This window comes from Xenopus laevis, chromosome 1L (assembly GCF_017654675.1).
Source record: "Xenopus laevis strain J_2021 chromosome 1L, Xenopus_laevis_v10.1, whole genome shotgun sequence".
Taxonomy (NCBI): Eukaryota; Metazoa; Chordata; class Amphibia; order Anura; family Pipidae; genus Xenopus; species Xenopus laevis.
In genome coordinates, this window is record NC_054371.1 from 162727123 (window position 1) to 162751979 (window position 24857).

The window sequence follows — 24857 nt, forward strand, 5'->3', positions numbered from 1 at the left end:
TCTGAACAATTTTAGTGAACTTCCTTCTCTAACTACAAAATCAATATCAAACATCAACTGCAACACACTGACCCTTTGCCTGTTGTGATTGCTTTGCAGAAGTGCAGCCTTACAATATAAAATCTTTCCCTGCCTCCAGTCTTTCTCCTGCTGTTTCTATGTCCACAGATATGAAAGATAACCCAGGAGACTGAAAAGCATTTGTGTGGTGTCTTCAATGCAAGAATCCAAATGCCACGTCAGTTTGGATTCAAATGCTCGACCACCAGGGGCACGAGAAAAAGAAAACTAACATATTCATTCACTTAACATGGGTCTATTTTTATCTGTATCTGTAAGGATTTTTGCCTGTTAAGTTGTAATGCCGCAAATTCCTTCCAAACTTTCTATTTGTGACATATAGCAAGACTGTTGGTAAAAAGCGGGAATTTGTACAAGCTCTGTGCCAAGAACTCATAGCTGAGGTTTCTGACAGCTGTTCCACAACATTCTGTGAGCTTTATATGGAATACATTGCACTACGCTGATGTCTTACTATCCCATGAATCCATTATAAAACTTACTGTGATGCCGATATATGGTACAGCATCTAATAACACCTGGAACATAGTATTTGTACCTGGATAGAGAACTGGCTAAAAGATAGACTACAAAGAGTGGTGGTAAATGGAACATTTTCTAATTGGACCAGTGTTGTTAGTGGAGTACCACAGGGCTCTGTATTAGGTCCCTTGCTTTTCAACTTGTTTATTAATGACCTGGAGGTGGGCATTGAAAGTACTGTTTCTATTTTTGCAGATGATACTAAATTGTGCAGAACTATAGGTTCCATGCAGGATGCTGCCACTTTGCAAAGTGATCTGTCTAAACTGGAAAACTGGGCAGCAAACTGGAAAATGAGATTCAATGTTAATAAATGCAAGGTTATGCACTTTGGCAAAAATAATATAAATGCAAATTATACACTAAATGGCAGTGTGTTGGGAGTTTCCTTAAATGAGAAGGATCTAGGGTTTTTTGTAGATTACAAGTTGTCTAATTCTGGGCAGTGTCATTCTGTGGCTACTAAAGCAAATAAAGTTCTGTCTTGCATAAAAAACGGCATTTAACTCAAGAGATGAAAACATAATTATGCCTCTTTATAGGTCCCTGGTGAGGCCTCATCTGGAGTATGCAGTTCAGTTTTGGACTCCAGTCCTTAAGAGGGATATAAATGAGCTGGAGAGAGTGTAGAGACGTGCAACTAAACTGGTTAGAGGGATGGAAGACTTAAATTATGAGGGTAGACTGTCAAGGTTGGGGTTGTTTTCTCTGGAAAAAAGGCGCTTGCGAGGGGACATGATTACACTTTACAAGTACATTAGAGGACATTATAGACAAATAGCAGGGGACCTTTTTACCCATAAAGAGGATCACCGTACCAGAGGCCACCCCTTCAGACTAGAAGAAAAGAACTTTCATTTGAAGCAACGTAGGTGGTTCTTCACAGTCAGGACAGTGAGGTTGTGGAATGCACTGCCGGGTGATGTTGTGATGGCTGATTCAGTTAATGCCTTTAAGAATGGCTTGGATGATATTTTGGACAGACATAATATCAAAGGCTATTGTGATACTAAGCTCTATAGTTAGTATAGGTATGGGTATATAGAATTTAATTAAAAGTAGGGAGGGGTGTGTGTATGGATGCTGGGTTTTCATTTGGAGGGGTTGAACTTGATGGACTTTGTCTTTTTTTCAACCCAATTTAACTATGTAACCTGCCATCTATACACTTATTTAGGGTTTTTCTTTTATAGTTTTGGTTAAGGTATGTTGTAAGAAGGCTTTCTGTGGACTATAAATATGACAGTTTACTGGAAACTGAGATATACTGTAGGTACACATAAGAAGCATCTGTAAGGCAAAGTGCATTAAATATAAATCTACATGCAGCAAGTATGGGAGGAACCATTTTTGATGAATGTTACTAATCAATTTGCTCTTCATGTTTAATGTTGTTTATATGGCACCAGCCACAGAGGGATCATCAGTAAGAAAAGCAGAAATGACAACAGTAGTGAGGGGCAAATCTGTTCAGTTTCGCTTCACTGAAAAATTCGGGAAACAGTGAAAAAATTTGAGAAAAATTAACGAAACATTGCAGTCAAAGGGTGGTACAATAATTTTGAGGCACGACAATTTTGACACAAGCTACAATTTTTATAAGTGCAACTATTTTGTCCAAATGCATTGAAGTCCATGGGTGTCCGAATAATTTTGACGCACAACAATTTTTATGCGTCAGACAATTTTGACGTGGGCCAATTTATTATTTTTTTCGCTGCAAATTTTCGGCAGTTTTGCGGAAACATTCGCGAGCAGCGAAACACGGACATTCACCGCAAATCCACGCCTGCGAATTTATTCGCCCATCACTAGACAACACTAAAATCTGCAGCGTGTGATTTGTGAGCCAAACTCTGTGCTGCTGGATGTTAAGTTTCCCTGTGGGTTTTTTGTTTGCTTTTGAGAGACACTGGTTAAAACTGATTTTAACATAGAAACAACAAGTTAAAAACAGATTTCACTCCTAGCCTGTATACATCTCTTTGTATATTGAATATTAGTTTCCAAATATGTAATTTTTTTCTTTTCAATTTCCATTTCTTGTGCATTTTCTAGCAAGACATTAAAGCCGCTACAATATGAAAATAGTATCACTATTGATTAAAATGATCAGAGGATTGTAAAACCAAATACACAGGGCAGATGAAGATCACAATGAAGCTCTGTTGAACATACTAAGGGAAGATGTCAGCAAATTAACCACTTGTGCAAGTTCGTTTTATGTAACGTAATTTGCAGACTCAATTTTAGCAGCCAAATAAGTGAAATTAACAGCGACTAAGCACATGCAGTGGGCTAGCTCATTTCTTTCATCACTGACAGCTGTGCACATGGTCTGGGAATAGAATAGACATAAAAATGTACACACATCGTGCTGTATTAACTGTCCCTGGCAGCAGCTGTGATGCTTGGGAACATTCACAAGCATTAAATATTACACACACATACATATATATATATTGATAGATAGCTAGATATATATTACATAGCTACATATATTTCCTAGAGGAAATACTATATCACCTCATACTACAATACAGCACAGATCAATAATTAATTAAAGTGGATCAATTGTCCCTTAATTGTACAAAAGGAAGTATACATAATTATAAACACTATAAAGTTGCTATATTCCCAGGTGGCTTCTTATCTACTTCTTTTATTGGACTGTGCAGCATTCAATTACTAGAAGGCCTAATTCAAAACCTGCGACCTCAAGTGCCCACATAAAAGGGAATTCTCCTGTCCCACAAGGCCAGAGGTGGTACATGGTTTGGCAGAGAGAAAGGCGATTATTTATCAGTTACAGGAGGTTTCTGAATTGGTTTCAAGGATTCTTTCCTCCCTCTGCACAATGCATGCCATGGAATAGCATCAAACTATGGAAAAATAGGGTAAATAGCAACAAAACAATTTATAATTTAAAATAATTTAAATTATTTAAAATAAAAATCTATGAACTCTTGCTGAATGATTATGAATATGTACTTTTTACAATGTCCGGTTTCCTCCCCTGTTTGCCTCCTCCGTGAAAGGTTACATTCTAGGACTTCTGAAACATCAATTTTTTTTCTGATACTATGTAAAAATTTGGTTGAAGTTGTTTATATCGGATTAACTTCGGTATGTGGGACGTGATACCCACAACTAAGGATAGGACTCCACGAGCGATTTTGTCGCGATCCGACACGCTGCCACAAAACGCATGCGACAAAAATAAGGCAAGAGATAGAATTGTCTCATGGTGTCGCAGCGTTGATCCCTAACTGCTGAAGGGTTAATGTTTTTAATGGGATGTGGCTTTGTCTATTTTAAAAAGTCACGTGGATGTACTAATAATGGCTTTTGAGAAAGTGGCTGTGACCACGAAACGCGGCAAGCGTGTTAACTATGGTGTGCCTTATGACTTTTAATATTTTTCAATAAAAGGAAGTTTTAATCTGACTGGTGCTCCGTGGATGTATATAATTGGATTGGACTCCCTCTGCACAATGCTTGCCATGGAATAGCATCAAACTATGAGGAAAAATAGGGTAAATAGCAACAAAACATGAAGCATTGATGATTGTTAGCAAATTGCATCTGTAGAATCCATTTTTTCCATTAGCTTTAGGGTCAGGTTTCAAAATGTTAGTTTACAGCTCACCACAGAAGAAATTCACTGACTTTCTGTTCATGCCTACAGAATTTTTAGAATTGTATTTGGTGAATTGGGGTGAAACTTAGAGCTTGATAAATAAAATTCTAAAAATCCCATAGGAATGAATAGAAAGTAGGCGTGCACTAAATCCACTATTTTGGGATTCAGCCGAATACCAAACCAAATCCAAACCCGAATTTGCATATGCAAAGTAGGACAAAGAAGGGCCAGAGAGAGCCGTGCACTCAGAGGTTAAATAAATATATACTTCCTTGTTTGTGTGATAAAAATTCCTGTGATTATAATGATTCAGTTTGGCCAGGTACGTGGGCGAATCCAAATCCTGCTAAAAAAGGTTGATTCCTGGGCAAATCCCGAACTGAATCCTGGATTCGGTGCATCCATAATAGAAAGCGAGTGAATTTTTTTTGTGATGAGCTCTAAACTCACATTTTGATGAATCTGCCCCTTAATGTTTCCAAAGCTACTCTGCTATTATGTGAGGGAAACCGTGGGGATTCAGTGGCATTTCTGGAGATGCATTCTACAGATCGTTCTTCCAGCTTAAAGTCAATGAGAGATTTCAAGGCTCATCGATAAAGCCCTTCAGCCATTAACAGTTATCCAGCTTTCATTTATTTCTGAAATTAGGCGCTCATTGATGGTGACATGGGCAGGATATGAGCTATTGTGCAGGATTTTCATGCGTACAACAATAAATTGATCATTTCTTTCAGTATTGCAAAGAGAGAGAGAGAAAAAAAAGATATACATATGAGACAATAACAAATCTGATTCATGGCAGAAGGAATCTTTTTACATTTTTTAGCTTTCAAGGATTAATTACAATGTGAGTCAATAGGTTCAGTGTCAGATTCCCTTACTTCAGTTCACGCAGTGCTGGCACGGGTCAAAGCAAACGTAATTGGCTAAAGTGGCCATAATGATTTAACACCGGTTTTTCGTCTGGACAAAGTTTGATCTTTACGAAGATTCTTTATTTATATATTGAGGAGCTTATATACTGGGAAAAAAAGCAATTAACTGTATTCCTAGGGATCATTATCCCAAAGGCTATATTTTCAGTTTAATAGCATTTCGTCATTTAGATATTTGCGAAAGCAGAACCGTTTGGGATTATATTTCCCCCACTGGATATTTAAATCTTGCAAAATGTAATTATGCAGATAATTATTAACTATTGTTTTGCACTAAGTTATTTTTTTTCCAGTGGCTAGTAGCTTGGCCATTAGGATTTTTTAATTTGTGCTGGGCATTTCTGCCTTGATGTAAAGCAAAGAACAAAAAGACATACAGATATGGGACCTATTATCCAGAATGCTCGGGACCTGGGGGTTTCCGGATAATGGATCTTGGATCTTTACCTTAAGTTTACTAGAAAATCATTGAAACATTAAATAAATCCAATAGGCTATCTTTACTTTCAATATGGATTAATGATATCTTACTTTGAATCAAGTACAAGGTACTCTTTTATTATTACAGATAAAAAGGAAATTGTTTTTAAAAATTTGAATTATTTGATTATAATGGAGTCTGTGGGAGATGGCCTTCCCGTAATTTGGAGCTTCCTGGATACCGGGTTTCTGGATAACAGATCCTATACCTGTACAAGGTGGCCTTTTCATTGTCTATTGTCTAGTTGTAACGCCTCACCATAACCTAAAAATCTCTATGTAACAAGGCCACCTTACATCATAAATTTTATCTCCAGGTATTGCCCAAAGCATTTTATCTCTTAATAATACACAAGAACCATGAAATTCCAATACATTACATCCTCACCCCTAACCCATGTACACTACAAGCCCTTGCAGATAAGCCCTTATACTATACTGCATTGGTTTGTCTATACATTAATGATGTACAGTGTTGTTGTATAGGTGGGCGCTTTATAATTGAATGTAACAATAATACCTCTAAGCACGTTTTGTGAGCGTAAGCTATTAAAAGATCCTAATTTAGATCTGCATCTTTAGGAGGCCACTATGCATAAATCTGCTGATAAAGCTTTGAAGCTATATTAAGTTTCATGAAGTGCCGACACTGCTGATTTTGGTAAGGATGCTCCATATTGGTATTATGCCCTGTGAATTGTTATTTTAACTGTGCATGGATGCTGAAGATTTCAGCCTTTAGTGTAAAAATGTGGGGTATGCTCTGTATGTTTGGCTGAAAACTATGGTGGTCAATGCTGTTCATCTTGCTTATTCTGAACTAAGGTAGCATTAACATGCAAATGTAAGGAAAAGGCTTTGTCAGCTGGGATGGATTAATATGAATATTTAACAAAGGGACATCCACTGGAACACTGTTCCAATAGGAACGACCAGCAGAACTCTGAATAATCTTACTGCAAATATCAATCTCTGGCATGAGCAGACAAGGTCATCAAGGAAAGGCCATCAAGAGAACAAGACAATGGAGCAACACTTATAATGCATGAAAATGCACTTCTATGAGTTAAGTGCATCAACCAACATAGCACGCTGTCTACTGGGTGACAAACTTATTATAGTGTGTGTGTGTGTGTACCTGGTGTGTGTGTGGGTGGGTGGGGGGTTAGCCATTGTTTTGATTGCTATTCAAAGTGATCCTGTGACATCTGACTAATGATTTATAATTTTTGTGACTGATATTCCATTCTTTGTTACTAATGAAATTCCATTCTTGTAGAATCTAATATAGGGGCAAGGCAGTTGTTCTGGACACTCCTGGCATTATAACATCCTAGAAATACACCTTAAGTTTTTATTGTTTAGGTTCCTTTTGTTATTTCCCTTGATTATGATTTATTTCATTGCCATTATGATAGAGTTATTGAATTTGCGTGAGAAAAGATGGCGCTTTAACAACTAATGGTAGTATCCCATTACATATGCGGAGCAGAGAAGAGTAATGTTCAGGGTGGGAGTAGCTGGTTGGTTTCAGTGTTTGCTAACTAGTTGACTACAAGCTATGAGCATTGTGTCTGTGTGTCAGGTGTTGAGGGGGTACATCCCCTACAGGTTATAGCTTGTGCCTTGATAGAATGCAACAGGCCTGAAGACTTTAATGTAACTAAAATGTAACATTCAGTTTGCATCTATCAACAAATGGACTGTCTTAGCAGTTAAACAATATAAAAATAATCTTTTTATACCTATCCTAAAATAAAAAAGGGATATCCCAGTGCAATTGGTTGATGTACTCTTTGGTTCAATATAAGGAGTATATTGATACCATATATGATAGGCAGATAGAGACAGACAGATTGATGTGAAGAGTGCAAGGTTCTTGCAAGAAATAGAAATCAAATCCATATTATTATTACACTACAATGGAGCCAAACGTGTACCAAGGACTGAGCCAAATAAATTGCACACTGCCTGAATATATGGAGGACAGATCAATACCGAGCTATTGACGGAGAAATAAATGGAAACAAAAGAACATTTTCAATTAGTATGAGTTCATTTTGCTGGTTGAGAAGATTAAACCCCTCTACAACTAAATAGAGCACTTTGTGTTTAGTGTATAAAGAGTAAGAACATTATAAAGCCTGACTATAAGCTAAGGTTTGTTTTAGTGTTAACACAACTGACCAGCTGCTTGAATAAAATAGCAAATGCCTCTATGTGCCTCTTCTCATGTCAACATTAAAACTGTTTGCTAGGGTTAAATTAAAATTTTTTTGCGAGGATGACTAGCGCCCCTTATCTCAAAAGTCACCTTAAGCATATTGTAAGAGAATTAAATATTGTATACAAATATATGTTTGGAAAATAAACAGATTACATATTCACATAAGTTAATTATTTCAGTTAGAATTAAAAGTCAAATCATCCACGGTTCAAGAAGCTTACATTCATCAGTGAAATAAAATGAAGCTGCTCTACCACCCCAACCCCCAAGGGCATAGGCGAACAGTCGACTATTAAGGATGGCTAGATTTAATGCTCAGCTTTATTAGCAGGCATCTTGAAATTTTCAATCTTCCATTTTTGGTTGATTACATGATTTCAAGAGAAGAGCATTACCTTCAAATGATACTAGCTGTCATTCTGTTATAGCAACAGACACATGATTATGACATCTGAACAAAGAAATCTGTTTTTCTGTAAGAAGTAATACTGCTTCCAATGCTAAAATATGACTTTTTTAATTAGGAAAGAAATGAACAAATAGATATGGTTCATTTAGATTTATTTTACATAATATGATGAATTATACAGGCATGGGTTATCTAAAATGTAAAGGACCTGGGGTTTTCTGCACTAGGGGTCTTTCTGTAATTTGGATCTCCATACCTTCAGCCTCCTAAAAAAACATGTAAACATTAGTTAAACCCAATAGGATTGTTTTGCTCCCAGTACAGATTAATTATATCTTATTTGGGATCAATACAAAGGTGCTGTTTTATTATTGCAGAGAAAAAGGAAATTGTAAAAAATGTGATTAAAATGGAGTCTATGGTAGACGGACTTCCTGTAATTTGCAGTCTTCTGGATAACAGGTTTCCGGATAATTCACTTAAAGGGGAACTATCCCGAAAATGAAATAAGAAGCTTTGAATACAATCGATTAAAAATTATGTACCGGCTAACAGGCCCTACCCTGTTAGCACAAATTCTGCACGTACAGCGACACAATGTCTCGTTGTTTTAATAGAGTGAGCTCTAAAACATCTCCTAAGCAAAATGAGCCTCCTGAAATACATATTGGATTTAACCGTTATTCCAAATCAGACTCCCAACTCCTCCATGAAGAAAGAATTAAGAGAGACAGATGCTAAGAGAAGGATAGAGAACATAAATGTGATTATTTCAGAAATGGTGTAGAATATTTAATTGATTGTATTTAGAAAATTTCTTATTTCAGTAGGATGAAGCTTATACTCAATTTTTGTCTTCACGATATTTCCCCTTTAAAATAATAAAAGCATATATTCCTGGACACCATAAATCCAATTACAATTATAGGACTGTACAACAATGGATTTTTTTTACCATTTAAATGTAATTTAATATAAGCTGGGACCATTCTAAAAGAATGCCACCTTGATGCAATAAAATGCATATGTGGTTACATGTCAGAGGACAGCTGTAATTCAGGGAATCAACGCACACAAAAACCTAAGGTACTGTAGGCTATTCTAGCTTCCTAACAATAAAAGCAGAGCTCGTCAAAAACCATTCTTCAATAAAAACCACTGGCAGCCAAGGAACGTGTTCTGCTATTCTGTGATAGCATTTGTACAGCTTTCTTTGTGTAGCAATATATTGTGCATATGTTTTACAACTTTGTGTGTATGAACGTACATAGACAAATGAATAAGTACACGTGCAGTACAGGCCTTATTGACCCGCTGGGCGGCTAAATGTTCATGGCAACAATAATATTGTTAATCCAAAGCAAAGCAATGTATAAATATGCATTTTTGTGCTTCTTTGTGTATCGCTTCTTTATATTTGCATTGAAGGGGTTGTTCACCTTTGCATCAGCTTTTAGTATGATGTAGAGAGGGATATTCTGAGACAATTTTGAATTGGTTTTCATTTTTTATTATTTGAGTTTTTGAGTTATTGAGCTTTTTTTTCTGTTAAGGTTACATAAGAAACATTTGTTTTTTAAATTTAGTAACATAAATTCTTACATTGATATTATGGATGTAGGGACAACATCACAAAAAGTAAACCCCACATTTGTAAAGTATGTGCACGACTGCTACAACATACTGAAAGTTAAAGGAACAGTAACACTAAAAAATGTAAGTGCTTTAAAGGAATAACAATATAATGTACTGTTGCCTTGCACTTGTATAAATGGTGTTATTACTTCAGAAACACAACTATACTTTATATAAACAAGCTGCCGTGTAACCATGGGAGCAGCCATTCAAGCACAGGATGCACAGTAGATAACATTTCTGAAGAACCCCATTGTATACTACAGAGCTTATCTGTTATCTACTGTGTATCCTGTGCCTTTTCTCCTTTTTCAGCTTTGAATGGCTGCCCCCCTTGCTACACAGCAGCTTGTTTTTATAAACTATAGTAGAGGTTCTAAAGTAAATACACCAGTTGTACCAGTGAAGGGTAGACGTAGATTATATTTTCATTACTTTAAGATGCTTTAATTTTTTGATGTTACTGTTACTGGAAACCTATACCCCCAATATGAATACTTAAGCAACAGTTTATATCAAATTAAGAGATATTTTAAAGAACCATACCAAACTTAATTATATATTTAAGTTAATCTTGCCCTTTTACATCTCTTGCCTTGAGCCCCTATTTTGTGATGGTCTTTGTGCTGTCTCAGAGATCACCTGACCAGAAATACTACAACTCTAACTGTAACAGAAGTGTGGAAGCAAAAGACACAACTCTGTCTGTTAATTGGTTCATGTGATCTAACATGTATGGTTTGTTTGTGTGCACCGTGAATCCTAGGATCCCAGGGGGCGGCCCTTATTTTTTAAATGGTATTTTTGTATTTAGGATTACCCAATGGCACATTCTACTAAAAAGTATATTATTATGAAATGGTTTATTTGCATAAAACAGGTTTTAACATATGAGCTGTTTTATGCAATATATTTTTATAGAGACCTAAATTGTTTGGGGGTATAGTTTTCCTTTAAAGGTGAACCACCCCTTTAAGCTGTATTTAATTCGGAAATTTGGCAGTCCTGCCTTTAAGATATATGAACAATTAACACCTTATTGCTTATTACAATAAAAACAAGAGCAGAATTTTATAAAAGAGAGTCAATAAAATTTCACTATAGAAAAGTTGATTAACATGGCAAATGTGTTTATTTAAGATTTTACCAACTTACTGACATAACATTTACTAATTATATATATGCACTGAACTTGGCCAGTGTATCTTTTATAAATACAGGTATGGGACCTTTTATCCAGAATGCTCGGGACCTGGGGATAATGGATCTTTCTGTAATTTGGATCTCCATACCTTAAGTCTACTAAAAATCGTTGAAACATTGATTAAACCCAATAGGATTGTTTTGCATCCATTAAAGGAGAAGGAAAGGCTACAATTAAGTAAACTTTATCAGAAATGTCTATATAAATACACCAGTAATTCCTCAAAGAAATGCTGCTCTGAGTCCTCTGTCAAAAGAAACACAGCATTTCTTTCACATTGGCTTCTGTATCAGACTTCCTGTTTTCATCTTAAACCTCCTGGGCACAGGCTTGGTCATGCTCAGTTTGCTCCTCTCTCCCCTCCCTGCTGTAATCTGAGCCCAGAGCTATATGGAGCAGGGAGAGATTCAGGCAGGAAGTGATGTCACACCAAGAAAACATGGCAGCTGCTATCCTAAACAAACAAAGAGCTTCTGGATCTTTTTACTTGGGTATCGTAAAGCATTCTACAGAATAAATATAGTGTTCTAGCTTGTACTTATGTGGCTAATCTATTGACAATAAACTCCTTTGGTATCTTTTCTTCTCCTTTAAGGATTTATTATATCATAGTTGGGATCAAATACAAGGTACTGTTTCATTACTACAGAGAAAAAGGAAATCATTCTAAAAAATGTTAATTATTTGATTATAATGGAGTCTATGGGAGACGCCTTTCCGTAATTCAGAGCTTTCTGGATAACGGGCTTCCAGATAGCAGATCTTATACCTGTACTTCTATGTTAAAATTAATGAGGCAACCTCATCAGTCATTTGGCAAATTCTTCATCCTTAGGTAGAGGAACTAACAACGTTTTTCTTTGAGGCAATAACTGGACACGTTATACGGTTATCTCATTACTTTACAGTTAAAAACAAATGAAATGGAATTCACATTAGTCAGCAGGGTTACAGCCATGGAGAAAGCACATGCATTGTAAAAATGTCCGTTAAGCACGCCAATGACAACAATTATATATATTTAGGAAGGCTTGTGGTTAAAATGAGGTCACTAGAAAGCACACAGCTAATTTCCGAAGACTATATCCAAAAGGGGGATTTACGAGTTTTAGCTTTCAGGCAAATGTAATATCTGTTTATTGTCAATAACATTTAATTGGTTGCCCAGGTGTTGAACTGTACTATTTAGTATTAAGTATTCAGAAGGAGTAGGCTAGACTATTCTTTACTACACAAGGGCAAATAATAAATCAAAATGAATTTAAGTCGTAGTTGAGTATTCTAAAGCAAAATAAACAGAATTAGTTTAACTATATCAGGCTTCAGTATGAAGGCTTACTTACTGAGCTTTTTATTTGACAGATCAGATTCAATTAGAAGAGCGAAAATATATCTTGTGCGCTATCACATGGAAACCCCATTGAAATGGGAAAATGTGGAATTAAAATACAGATATGGGATCCATAATCCAGAAACTCATCATCCAGATTACGGAAAGGCTGTCTCCTATAGACTACGTTTTATCCGAATAATCCAAATCTTTTAAACATTATTTCCTTTTTCTCAAGCTTGTACTTGATCCAAACGAAGATATAATTAATCCTTATTGGCAGCAAAACCAGCCTATTGAGTTTATTTAATGTTTAATTGATTTTCTACTAGACTAAAGGTGGCCATTGACGTGCAGGTTTACCTTCAATATCGGACGAACGAACGGACGTCCCCATCTCCAGATCTGCCACTAACCCTCAGTTTAAATAATAAAGTAGTAAAAAGCAATCGTACGAAAGGTTATGTCTGTCAAAAGCTTGTGACAGTCTCCCACTGAAAATCATCAGATCGGCAATACATGAAAGAGATATTATCGGCAGCCAACAGAAATTGTCCGATACACCGTTCGTCATGGCACGAAAAATGTCGAGACACCTCCACACGGTCCGAAAATCCTATGAATCGAGGATTCGTACAATTATATCTGTTCGTCTATGGCCAGCTTTAAGCTGTTTTGATGCAAATTACTGAAAGATCCGTTATCTGGAAAACCTCAGGTTTCGAGCATTCTGCATAACAGGTCCCATACCTGTAGAAGACATGATTTTCTCACTGCATTGACTCTTGCCCGATATCTTGCATGGACAACATAATCTCATAGCGGTGCATCTAGTTTCAGATCTCATTAAATAATGCCTTCAAATGAAAGAAAATGGCAAGGCACTTATCATTGTCTTTAAAATCTGGAGGATGCATCAATCTTAACCTTTCTCCAACCAGCCAAGTATTAGTGATGGGTGATCTGGAACAGACTGTCTCTTTCCAAGGATCTTGAGATACTCTAAGAATGCCCAGAACAAAATAAAATCATTCTGACATTTTCTCCACCTGTAGTTCTACTACTAATATAGTGAGGGAAGAAGTAATGACAAATATATAAATGATAAATAAATAAATGATAAATATATAAATGATATATATCAACCTTGCCAATTCACACAGCCAACATACTACTGTTTCATTTTCTTAAACACAAACAGATCTAGCTAAAACCCAAATGCAATGGACAATCCTACCACCTTGAAATGTATCAAAAATAGTTAGCTGCCTTGCATTTTTAGGTGAATCCAGTAAAATATATAGATTTAGTTTCATGATGAGCAAACCTAAGAAGTAGGGATACACAGAATGCCGGATTCAGTTTGGGTATTCAGCCATGATTCTGCCTTTTTCAGCAGGATTCGGATGAATTCTCATGCCTGGCCGAATCATTAAAATAACATGACTTTTTGCCACAAAACAAGAAAGTAAAAAAAATTATCTTTTTCCCTTCCCGCCCCTAATTTGCGAATTAGGATTCTGTATATGGCTGAATCTCTCAATAAAAATCTCTCATTACAAAATAGTGGATTTGGTTCATCCGTAATAAGAAGCCACTATCAGTGCTTAATGCAGACTTTATAGCATGGAGGCATTTGTAAATTTTCCAATCCGAAAGGCCTTACTGAATGGCAAAATGGATGTTTCAGTATAGCTCTATTAAAACAACTTTAATACTCTGTCTAAATTTGCAGAGTGCACATATATCAGTGCTCGTGTGATGTCAATACACCCAGGAGACATAGAATATTAGAATTTATTATTTTTCTCCATGGTTACATGGAGCCAGTCTGAGGAAGGGCAATGGAAAATCTGTGCGTTATATAAATTTCAGCAAATGAAGCCAGCAATCTTTCAGCAAAGAGTTCTGATTACAGGAATTCATTAAGTGTGACATTATAAATTTGCCTAAAATCATTACAGCAGATAATCAAACCAGTAAGGTAGGGTAAAAAGGTGCCGGAAAACCTCCTACTGTGAAAGACAAAGAAGAGCATCCTACAGACGTCTCACAGATGCATTCCACCAGAAGGAACGTATGAAAATGCCAGAAGCCTGTAACAGTTTCCCCAGTAGGCAATAGTATAATAATTAGTTAATGAATGAAGACAAGATCCAATCATTTAGTCAAGTTGCCAAGCAACCCAAATGCCTGGCCAAATCAGGCTAATGATGTTTACAGGGAAAATATTAGTAACTGAACATTTTAAAGGGGCTGTTCACGTTTAAATGAACTGCTCTACATCTAACTAAGGGGGTTATTTATCAAAGTCCAAATTTATCTCATTCTTTCTATTAAAAAAAGTTCGACCAGCTCGCTAAAATCGCGAAAAAGTCAAATTTCCCTGCCAAAAAGTCAGATTTTCCAGCCAAAATCTCACTTTCGATGCCAAAATGCAAAAAAATCGGATTTTTGGACAAAACTCAGCACAGACCATGATATTGAAATGTGACCTTTGCCATTGACTTCTGCAGGACACCGACAGCTTGGAGATGGCGGATTTTCGGATTCAGACTTTTTTTAGCCTCATGGAATAATAAATTCTGAAAAAAAATTGGTTTTTTTTTTTTGGTAAAAAAAAAATCAGAATTTTTCGTGATTTTTGTATTCAGGGTTTGATAAATACCCCCTTAGTAAAATGTAGAGAAGTTGTGCACCAGCCCCTTTGATGTTGCTCCCAGTGGCCGCAAAACAGGTGCTTATTTTTGAATTCCTGGCTTGGAGACAAGTTTTGATTGCATAAAAACCAGATGTACTGCCAAACTGAATCTCCTATAGGCTGCCAGTCCACATAGGGGCTACCAAATGGCCAATCACAGCCCTTATTTGCACCCGAAGGAACTTCTTTCATTCTTGTGTTGCTCCCCAACTCTTTTTACATTTTGATGTCGCTCACCGGTATAAAAGGTTGGGGAACTCTGATGTAGAGAGTGATATTCTGAGACAATTTGCAATTGGTTTTTATTTTTTCTTATTATTTGTAGTTTTTGTTATTAGCTTTTTATTAAGCAGCTCTCCAGTTTCCACATTCTGGTTGCCAGGGTCCAAATGACCCCATCAACCAAGCATTGACTTGAATAAGAGACTGGATTCTGAATAGGAGAGGGCCTGTATAGAAAGAGGAGTAGTAAAAAGTAGCAATTACAATAAATTTGTAGCCTTACAGACCATTTGTTTTTAAGCTGGGGTCAGTGAATCCCATTTGAAAGCTGGAAAGAGTTCCAAGAAGGCGGCAAATAATTCAAAAACTATAAATAAGAAAAATACTGCTGAGCAAATCAGCCAGTCTGGTCAATTTTCATCCAAACTCACTGGCTCTGCTCCGACCAAACACATTTCCTAATAGAGGCTGCTCAGATTTCTACAGATTCCAATCAAACACGTTAGTAAATCCAACCAGTTGATGATCATGTTAGAATGCCAGATGGACAGCTTATCCGTTAGATTTATATGAGTAATTGCTGAAGGAGAGGAAATTAACCTGTATTGTCCTATGTGGCTACTAATTTGCCAGTGACTGATGGACAAATGGGCAGCTCTGTCTGTACCCAGCTTTATGAGTGATTTCTAAAGGTCAACAGAATGACTTATCTATCTAGCAAGGAAGATATCTAGTTAGAGAGTGGCAGTACCTGCTCCGATATTATGAATTCCTGATACTTACATAAATCATCTCATAAAATATTAAAGAAAGTTATTCGAGTTTTTAAGTGAGTTGAATTACCCTGAGGGCAGGTACTATCTTGAAGAGGAAATATTTTTAAAGATTTAACAAATCGAATGTGTAAATATCATGATGGTGCTTTTTAAGGCTTAGCTTTAAAGCTTAAAGCTAAAAAAAAATAAAGAACAACCTATGTACAGAATGTTGGATTTCCCTTTTTTTTTTTTTTTTTAAGAAAATAAATGTTTTAATTAGCTTTCATATCCACAGCCCAAAGTTATTACAATATAATTATGGCATATTAAACTTGTAGCCTGTAATCAATGTTCTGTGAAGTCATCTTCATGATACACGGGGGGATTTCAGATCTGTTCAAATAAAGCCTGACCTTTGTGAGCATAAAGCAATCAACTTGCCTGCACAGAAAATGTCAGCCACAGAGAACAGAAACAGCTCGATATGAAAGAATCAAATAAAAGGAAAACATTACTCTCTGAATACCTTTTTTTTTCTCTCCATAAAATGGATTAAAGATTTTACATATCTAGTAAGAGGGATAGGCCAAACGTTAGCTCTAGAATTTGCTAGGATGTGTCCAGTTCTTTTGAGTAAGAAACAGTAATAAACATTTGATAGTAGCCAGGACTGTGGCAATTCCCCATTTAGCATGTCATATCCTGCAAAAGATGATATTCTTATAGAAAGAAGAAAGAGAGAGTTAACTGCTACGCATGCCAACACCCTATGGTCCTAATTGTTCTGCATTGGAACAAAAAGTGATACAATTTCTGTCCTGTCTCTTTTTCTCTTTGTAAAGATGCATGGTAGCACTGTAAACATTATGGGGTGCTATTGGCTTCTAGCAATAGGTAGACCTTTAGGAGGTTATTTATCAAAGATCAAATTTTAGAGCCTTGTGAGGTTTTTTTTTTATTTTGAATGGAAAAAACTCAAATCAGTGAATTCGACGTGAACAACCCAAAAACTGTAATCAATTTTTCCGTGGGAAAAACCACAAAACGCTTGAATTGATTGAGTTTTTGAGCGAAACCCACCGAAAAAACTCATCCTGAAGGCTATTAACGTCTTCAAATGGTTCAAGGGACCTCTTTTTTTACAAAAACTTGAAAAATTCAAGTTTTTTTTATTTTGAACCCCGAAAATTTGAGTTTTGACTGAAAAATACCATTAAAAACTCACATTTTTCAGGTTAAATACAACGCGACCTTTAATAAATCTGCCCTTAGTATATGCATGATAATTAGGCTTTATTTATGAGGGTCGAGTGGAGGTAGTTTATGCTACTTGAATGAACAGGACAGTGTCATCTCATGATACGCCTGCAGAAAGAAGCACCAAAAGAAAAGTCAGGTGGAAGCTGCAAACAATATATCATGCGTTCCGGATATATATAAGTCAGTGCATCATGGATACTTGCCCTTGCCTACTAGGACATTTTTTTCCTGTCAATAATTTGCAATTTGACTGCAGTGAGCATATATCCTTTAAAAGTTTATAACTGCATTACCCAAACCCTGCCACCATGACTGAGATGAGAGATAAATGCACAAGGAAACCATAGCAGATATTTTTCTGCTCATTTCATTGCACTTCATAAACTCCTTACTCTGGTGAAAAAAAATGCAATAAAATGATCACAAATTCTGTATCTGAATAGGCAGTGGAATGGAAGCTGGAATGTGTACAGGACTGTGGAAGGAAAAACATATAAAGGAATATGCTGTTCACTAGACTATGGCATATACAAGCATTGCTGAGTGCTACAAATCAAAATGTGACAAGTGCTGATGTAAAAATATATAAAGAGAAATTGCACAAAGTACTTCAGCAATTTATCTTCGAGCATACTTAAACTGTCAAAATGGGCCTCTTACCTCTCTTTCCTTCAGTTTCATGGCAAGAACAAGCTGATGCCTGTGGTTAGTAAGTGCCTCCCGAAAGTTTCCTTTGGAAAAGAATGCAGATCCCATATTTCCATAGGCTCGGCATTCTCCCGTCTGGTCACCTGCATCACAGAGATGGAATGAGGTTAATGCCATTAACTAATCTTTGTGGCATGTGAATATGTGCAATATAAGCTACATACATACCCATTTTCTCTGTAGTGTAATACTCACCTTATTTGCGTACAGTAACTATTGCTTGGTTTTACCCCAATTTGCTAAAAAAAAATAATGAAGAAATATTTCCATTCCGGAAAAACATTTAGGAAGCAGGCATTCAATAAAGGCAATCCTCCTCCAGGCAGATAAATTCAAATGAGAAGTTTATTGTGTCCACAGCCTATGTTGTGGCCTAGGCTGTGGACACAATAAACTTCTCACTTTGAATTTATCTGCCTGGAGGAGGATTGCCTTTATTGAGTGCCTGCTTCCTAAATGTTTTTCCGGTTTGTCCGCTCCCCGCGGTGCACCTGGGCCTCTTCCATAGTGTGGTGAGCTATCAATTTCTACTACAGTTTTATTTTGAATATTTCTATTCCATCAAGTTAACCAAGAGTCTCCCACATGTAAAGTCACTATATTACCAAATGGCCAGAACACTATAGTAATAGAAATATAAAATTACATTAAAATTATCTTCGGCACATTCGTATATGATGCTACTTTTTAATGTGCCTCTGTCATGTCTGTGGATGATATAATTCCCATACAAATGGGGGATAAGTCACACCAGCCTTACAATGGCCTCCAACTTGAGGCCACTGCTCAGATGCAGATTTCTATAGCCCCCAGCCTGCAGAGTGGTTGAACATGTACCTGACTTATAATTGGATAATCAGCACACTACAGAGAACAAATCAAATACTGTGTTGCACTGTGGATAGAAAATAGATGAACATCGTGCCATTAGAAGCCTCGTCCAGAACAATAGGGAAAGATGAATAACTGTGTGAACATTTGAAAAGAAAGGGAAACATCAAATCCAAGAAATGGAAACAAATCATACTGCAGCCTATCTTGTCACAGAAATAACCAGCAAGGAAGATGAAAATGGTCAGCAGTCAAGGTTGCATGGAACACAGCACATCACTTAAATACCCATATAATGGTAGACAGTCTGTCTTTCATATTAGCAGATATGGAGTATTCATGATTTGTACTGATTGTGTGAGCTATTTTGCAGCAAAATGTGTTAGGGACAACATGATGAAGTCTAGGGTTGAGTAACAAAAAGCTGGCCATTAGAATGTGATCTATTCTTTAGATGTTGCATTGCTTTAAAGCACAGCCATCGATAGCTTTGAGTGTCTAATGACCTGGTTCATATTTTGAAAACTGAGAGAGGCATAATAGAAACTGGAATTTGCAAATGTGAGTGAATGGAAGATCAGCTAGTAGAAGTTGAGTAGTCTGGGAAAGATAAAGTTGACAACATGAAGGAGCATTTTGGGGAATTTGAGATGTGTGCATGTGTAATCAGGTTTTGTTTTTCAGGCAGCATTGGATCATCCAGGAAAAGACATCAGGAAAAAACTGAGATGTTCCAGATAGAATATTTTCCCCTAAAGTACATCGAGAGTGAAACCATAAGGATTGACAGAATGGGTCAACTTGAAAAATGATATATTTTGGTTACAGGGATACATTTAGGGGCAGATTTATCAAGGGTCGAATTTTGAGGGTTAAAAAACCCTCAAATTCGACAAAAGCATAGATCCTTCAATCGAATAAAAATCGTTCGAATCGAACGATTCGAACGATTTTAGGGGGCCCATTTATTTAGCTCAAGTGAAGGATTAGAAGAAAAAATACTTCGAATTTCGAATGGTTGAATATGGCTACTTCGACCATCGAATAAGCTACTTCGACCTTCGACTACGACTTCGAATCAAACGATTCGAAGTAAAAATCGTTCGACTATTCGACCATTCGCTAGTCGAAGTACTGTCTCTTTAAAAAATACTTTGACCCCCTAGTTCGCCACCTAAAACCTACCGAGGCCAATGTTAGCCTATGGGGAAGGTCCCCATAGGCTTCCTAACAATTTTCTGATCGAAGGAAAATCCTGCGATCGATGGATTTAAATCCTTCGAATCGTTCGATTCAAAGGATTTAATCGTTCGATCGAACGATTATTCCTTCAATCGTTCAATCGTAGGAATATCGATAAATCCTTTGATATTTCAATTCGGCAGTCAAATATCGAGGGTTAATTAACCCTCGATATTCGACCATAAGTAAATTTGCCCCTAAGTGATGGTTGAAGGATTTTTATTCAACCCAACTGGGGAAGGTCCCCATAGACTAACATTGGACTTCGGTAGGTTTAAAGTGGTATGAAGTAGAAGTTTTTTTTAAAGAGACAGTACTTAGATTATTGAATGGTCGAACAATTTTTACTTCAAATTGTTCAAATCATTCGAGTTTAGTAAATCTGCCCCCTAAATGTGTCTAATGATTTTCTACAAAACATACACAAGGGGCACCAGTGTCAGAGCACCAACATTCTATAGAGCAGAATGGTGTTTGAATGCACTAACCAGATTGAATTGTAGATTTTCATGTAGTAAGACGCTGTTTATTGTATCATTGCATTGGACTTGGTCTTAGATTTTTATTTCTGGAAAAATGCATTTGCAGGAAAAAAATATGATCTAGGCAATTGACTGCACATTTAATTAACAACCCAATATCCAGAAAGAACTCAATAACTACAGTTTGCCGCCTACTACAGATTCTCTGCTGCCTAGGGTCCTAGTAACAAAAATATTGCTAAACTATCTGCCATTTCCTGTGCTGAGCTAAATCAGGAAATATCTGTGATAAGCCTCCATGTTTAACCAGAGTTCCATATCCTTTATCAATCAGGCCCTGTACCATTTTAACAGTGTATCTCCAGAATGTCACAAATTGTTTTTGAGGGAGCAAGAATGCTGTAACCACCAAGCAAAATGTCTTTGCTTTTTTGACTTACACTAACATCAATTGGTATGGCTCCAGGGAACTAAATAAATAAAAGTCGAATTTTAAATAATGATACTGTCACAGTATCAGATAATGCTGTGACAATAATTGTATATTTTATATAGTTATATAACAAACTGTAATCATATTCCCTTCCCTAGAATGCCATATACTGTATATATATAAATTGTGTGCCATATATTTTTCTGTAAATCCAAAGCAATGTATAAGAGGAGCCTCTGTGACCTGGAGTCGGTGTTTTAGCATGAGCAGTTTTATTGGCTTCAGGCCCTCTCGCTTTATGACAGACATCAGTACTAACCCATTAAAATGTCATTTAATGGAGTTGAACACCCAAAATGCTCTTATTTGGGTCACTGGAGGCTGACACTGCTACTAGACTAGTGTGTAATGGAAGACTTCTTTCTTTCATGCAAGGTAAGCTGTAGCGATAAGGCGCCAATGTAAAAATGGGGATAGTCTTACTGTAGTTCATCTGAACATGTAGCACTTCTAATTAATTAGTATTATTATATTAACTATCACACTTATATATTACAGTATATTATTTTGCAGTGGAGGCAGCCATTGTCTTGAAACCACCTTCACCAAATCTCAAACTCCACATTCTAAATTTTAAAAGACTCTTTCCTCCTGTCTTTCTGTACCCCTGGCACATTATTGTATCTCTTCGTTTATATGCACACATAACTGCACATGCATAAATGCAGACATAAATACACAGAAAATACAAAGAAATAACTACCAACAAGTAAAGGCAGGAAAGTATGGACTTATGTAATAAAATAAATACCTTTACATATATAGGTATGCAATACAGATTCATCCTGTCAGACATATCTCAACAGATACTGTACATGTAAAAAAGCTCTTATACACATATTGGTTAGGACTAGGAATGAACAAACATTTTCACCCAGTACAGTTTTATGGCAAAATTAGTGGTTTCGCCAGTGTCAAATCTTTTCTTCTTGCAAATTTGCACAAAAGATTCGCACAAAAGATTCGCAATACGGTCTGTTGCATCTCAACCCCCCTCGGCAGATGTCATTATTGTCCACCTCTTGCTTTCCACATCAACCAATGAGATCGCTCCCCCTGTCTAAGGAGCTGTCCAGCAGCTGTGTTTTGAAGAAATTGGCAACATGGGATCCTTTGTTTCTTTTGAAGAACACTTGTTGCATGGTGGAAAGAATCTGATAAAAGGTATCAGGAACTCAAATCAAAAATACTGACCATGACATGTGTGTAGCACTTTCTCTACTAGTGTTTCAAATGCTTCTACCCTTTCTTTACCTTAATGCCAACCACACAAGCTGGCAGTTTTCATTTTAACACAGACGTTTGTTGGCATAGATTATAAACAATTAAAAAAAGAACCCATGCTCTCACCTAGAGTCTTTGCCACATCCAAGTCCTGTTGCATATATCCCGTACTTTTCTCTGTGTTGCCAAGAGACCAGTAAGCACTGCTCAGCGCAGAAAACACTGAGCCCCTCAGTTTTAAGCTGCAAGTTCCAATTTTCAGCGCAGCTTCTAAAACAACCACTGAGGCACCATGATGTCCTGCAGTCAGTAGTTCTTGTCCGATCACTGACACAACGACAAAGGGGCTCTTGTCCAGTTTCATCTTTTGTAGCTGCTGATAGGTTGGTTCCAGAGATTCTGAAAGAACCAAGAATGCCAAAAAGGTGTTAGAACTACAATCAAATGGAACCATGTTGATGCTTTGATATTGTACTTATGTTGGAAGACTGCAACAGGCACATTGTTAATCAGCTCTTTTTTATTGTAAGGCACAATGGAACCTATTTACCTATATACACATAGCTATGCACAAATGTGTTCAACCAAAATATACATTTCCATCAGTCTTTTGCAGATGTAAATGATCGCTTCCTATATTTATAAGCTATTGCAGCCGTAAAAGCATTTTTAAAGCGCTAGAACTTGCCCAATTACCACAGGTTTGTTTGGCATCCTTTTAATTAGCTGCATGTGAATTTATACCTCTTCATGAGCATCTGGACAAACTAGAATTTGGGTTTTAATATCATTGTAGCTGCATATTGGCAGATTTTCAAGATATTACTCAGTTTATTCAATGTTACATATTGTATCATTTGTACGAACATGTGAGGACGGCAAAATGCCTAATTTGATGTTTTGGAGGTTAAACACACGGATAACAAATGAAGTAGGAGGCAGTTATAGTCAGTGTCTCACAGTCGCCACTATTTATCCATAAAAACCATTTGAACACCTATGAAGCTGCCTAGAAAGGCATTACTAATATTACTATTTATGCTATTTACAAATTCTGGTCTGGCTTTATTAAATACCCCCTACCCACAGTATTTCTCACACCTTTTGTCAACCATGAGGAAAGATAGGGCTAACTGTTGAGTCTGTGAACACCACATAGTTACATATTTAAGTTGGGTTGAAAGAAGACCAAAGTCCATCGAGTTCAAACCTTCCAAATGAAACTCAGCCCCCATACATATACACACTCACACGTCACTGACCCCTCCAAACACCCATTGAAACTACAGTATAGGTGCCAATATCGAGTTCAAACCTTCCAAATGAAACTCAGCCCCCATACATATACACACTCACACGTCACTGACCCCTCCAAACACCCATTGAAACTACAGTATAGGTGCCAATATCATTACAATTGTAGATATTCATGTTACTATAGCCTTGTATAGTATGCTTGTCCAAGAAATCATCCAAGCCATTCTTAAAGGCATTAACTGAATCAGCCATCACAATATCACCCGGCAGTGCATTCCACAACCTCACTGTCCTGACTGTGAAGAACCCCCTACGTTGCTTCAAATGAAAGTTCTTTTCTTCTAGTCTGAAGGTGTTGCCTCTTGTGCGGTTATCTATGATACTTACTATGCCCTCTATGTACTTAAAAAGTAATCATGTGCCCTTGACAGTCTACACTCGTGATTTAAATCTTCCATCCCTTTAACCAGTTTAGTCTCTGCACCCTCTCCAGCTCATTTATATTCAGGACCGCCATCAGAAATCGCAGGGCCTCATACGACAACATTTCCTGGCCCCCCTGGGCTGCACCCACCGCAAGCCCCACCTACAGGTCCGCCCTCCCCACCCCACAGGTCCGCCCCCACCCCACAGTAAAAAGACAAAAAAAATATTGGTGGCCAGGGTTCCCACATATTAATAAAAAATAAGATATTGGTGGCCAGGGCCCCCATAAAAAAACATTTGTGGCCAGGGCCCCCGCATTTAAAAATATTGGTGGCTAGGACCCCACATGAGGAAAAAAAAATCGGTGGCCAGGGCCCCCCCCCACATTATAAGTAAATTGGTGGCCAGGGCCCCTTAAACGTCCATGCCTTCCTGAAGTCAGCAGCTCTCAGAAAGACGGGGGCCCGGCTAATCAAGTAAGTGTGGCATGGCCATGGCCCCCTACAACTCTCCCCCTGTCCCCCCCTGATGGCGGCCATGTTTATATCCCTCAAAGGACTGGAGCCCACAACTGCGCTGCATACTCCAGGTGTGGCCTTACCGGGGACCTTTAGAAAGGCAAAATTATGTTTTCATCCCTTAAGTTTATGCCCTTTTTTGTGCAAGACAGAACTTTATTTGCTTTTATAGCCACATAATGACACTGCCCAGAATTAGACAACTTGTTATCTACAAAACCCCCCAGTTCTCAATTAATGAAATTCCCAAAACACTGCCATTTAGT

General features: G+C 37.2%; 1 protein-coding gene across 3 annotated transcripts in view; it reads right to left on the reverse strand.

Annotated features, from left to right (window-relative positions):
- Nucleotides 1–24857, reverse strand: part of LOC108715847 (tetratricopeptide repeat protein 28) — a 334240-nt gene that overhangs the window by 155484 nt on the left and 153899 nt on the right. For all 3 annotated transcript variants that reach the window (XM_018261357.2, XM_018261348.2, XM_018261365.2), the window contains 2 exons: nucleotides 22517–22789; nucleotides 18071–18201 (listed from right to left, as the gene is read on the reverse strand). In XM_018261357.2, coding sequence (XP_018116846.1) covers nucleotides 18071–18201; nucleotides 22517–22789 — 404 coding nt within the window. The remainder of the gene's footprint in view (nucleotides 1–18070; nucleotides 18202–22516; nucleotides 22790–24857) is intronic.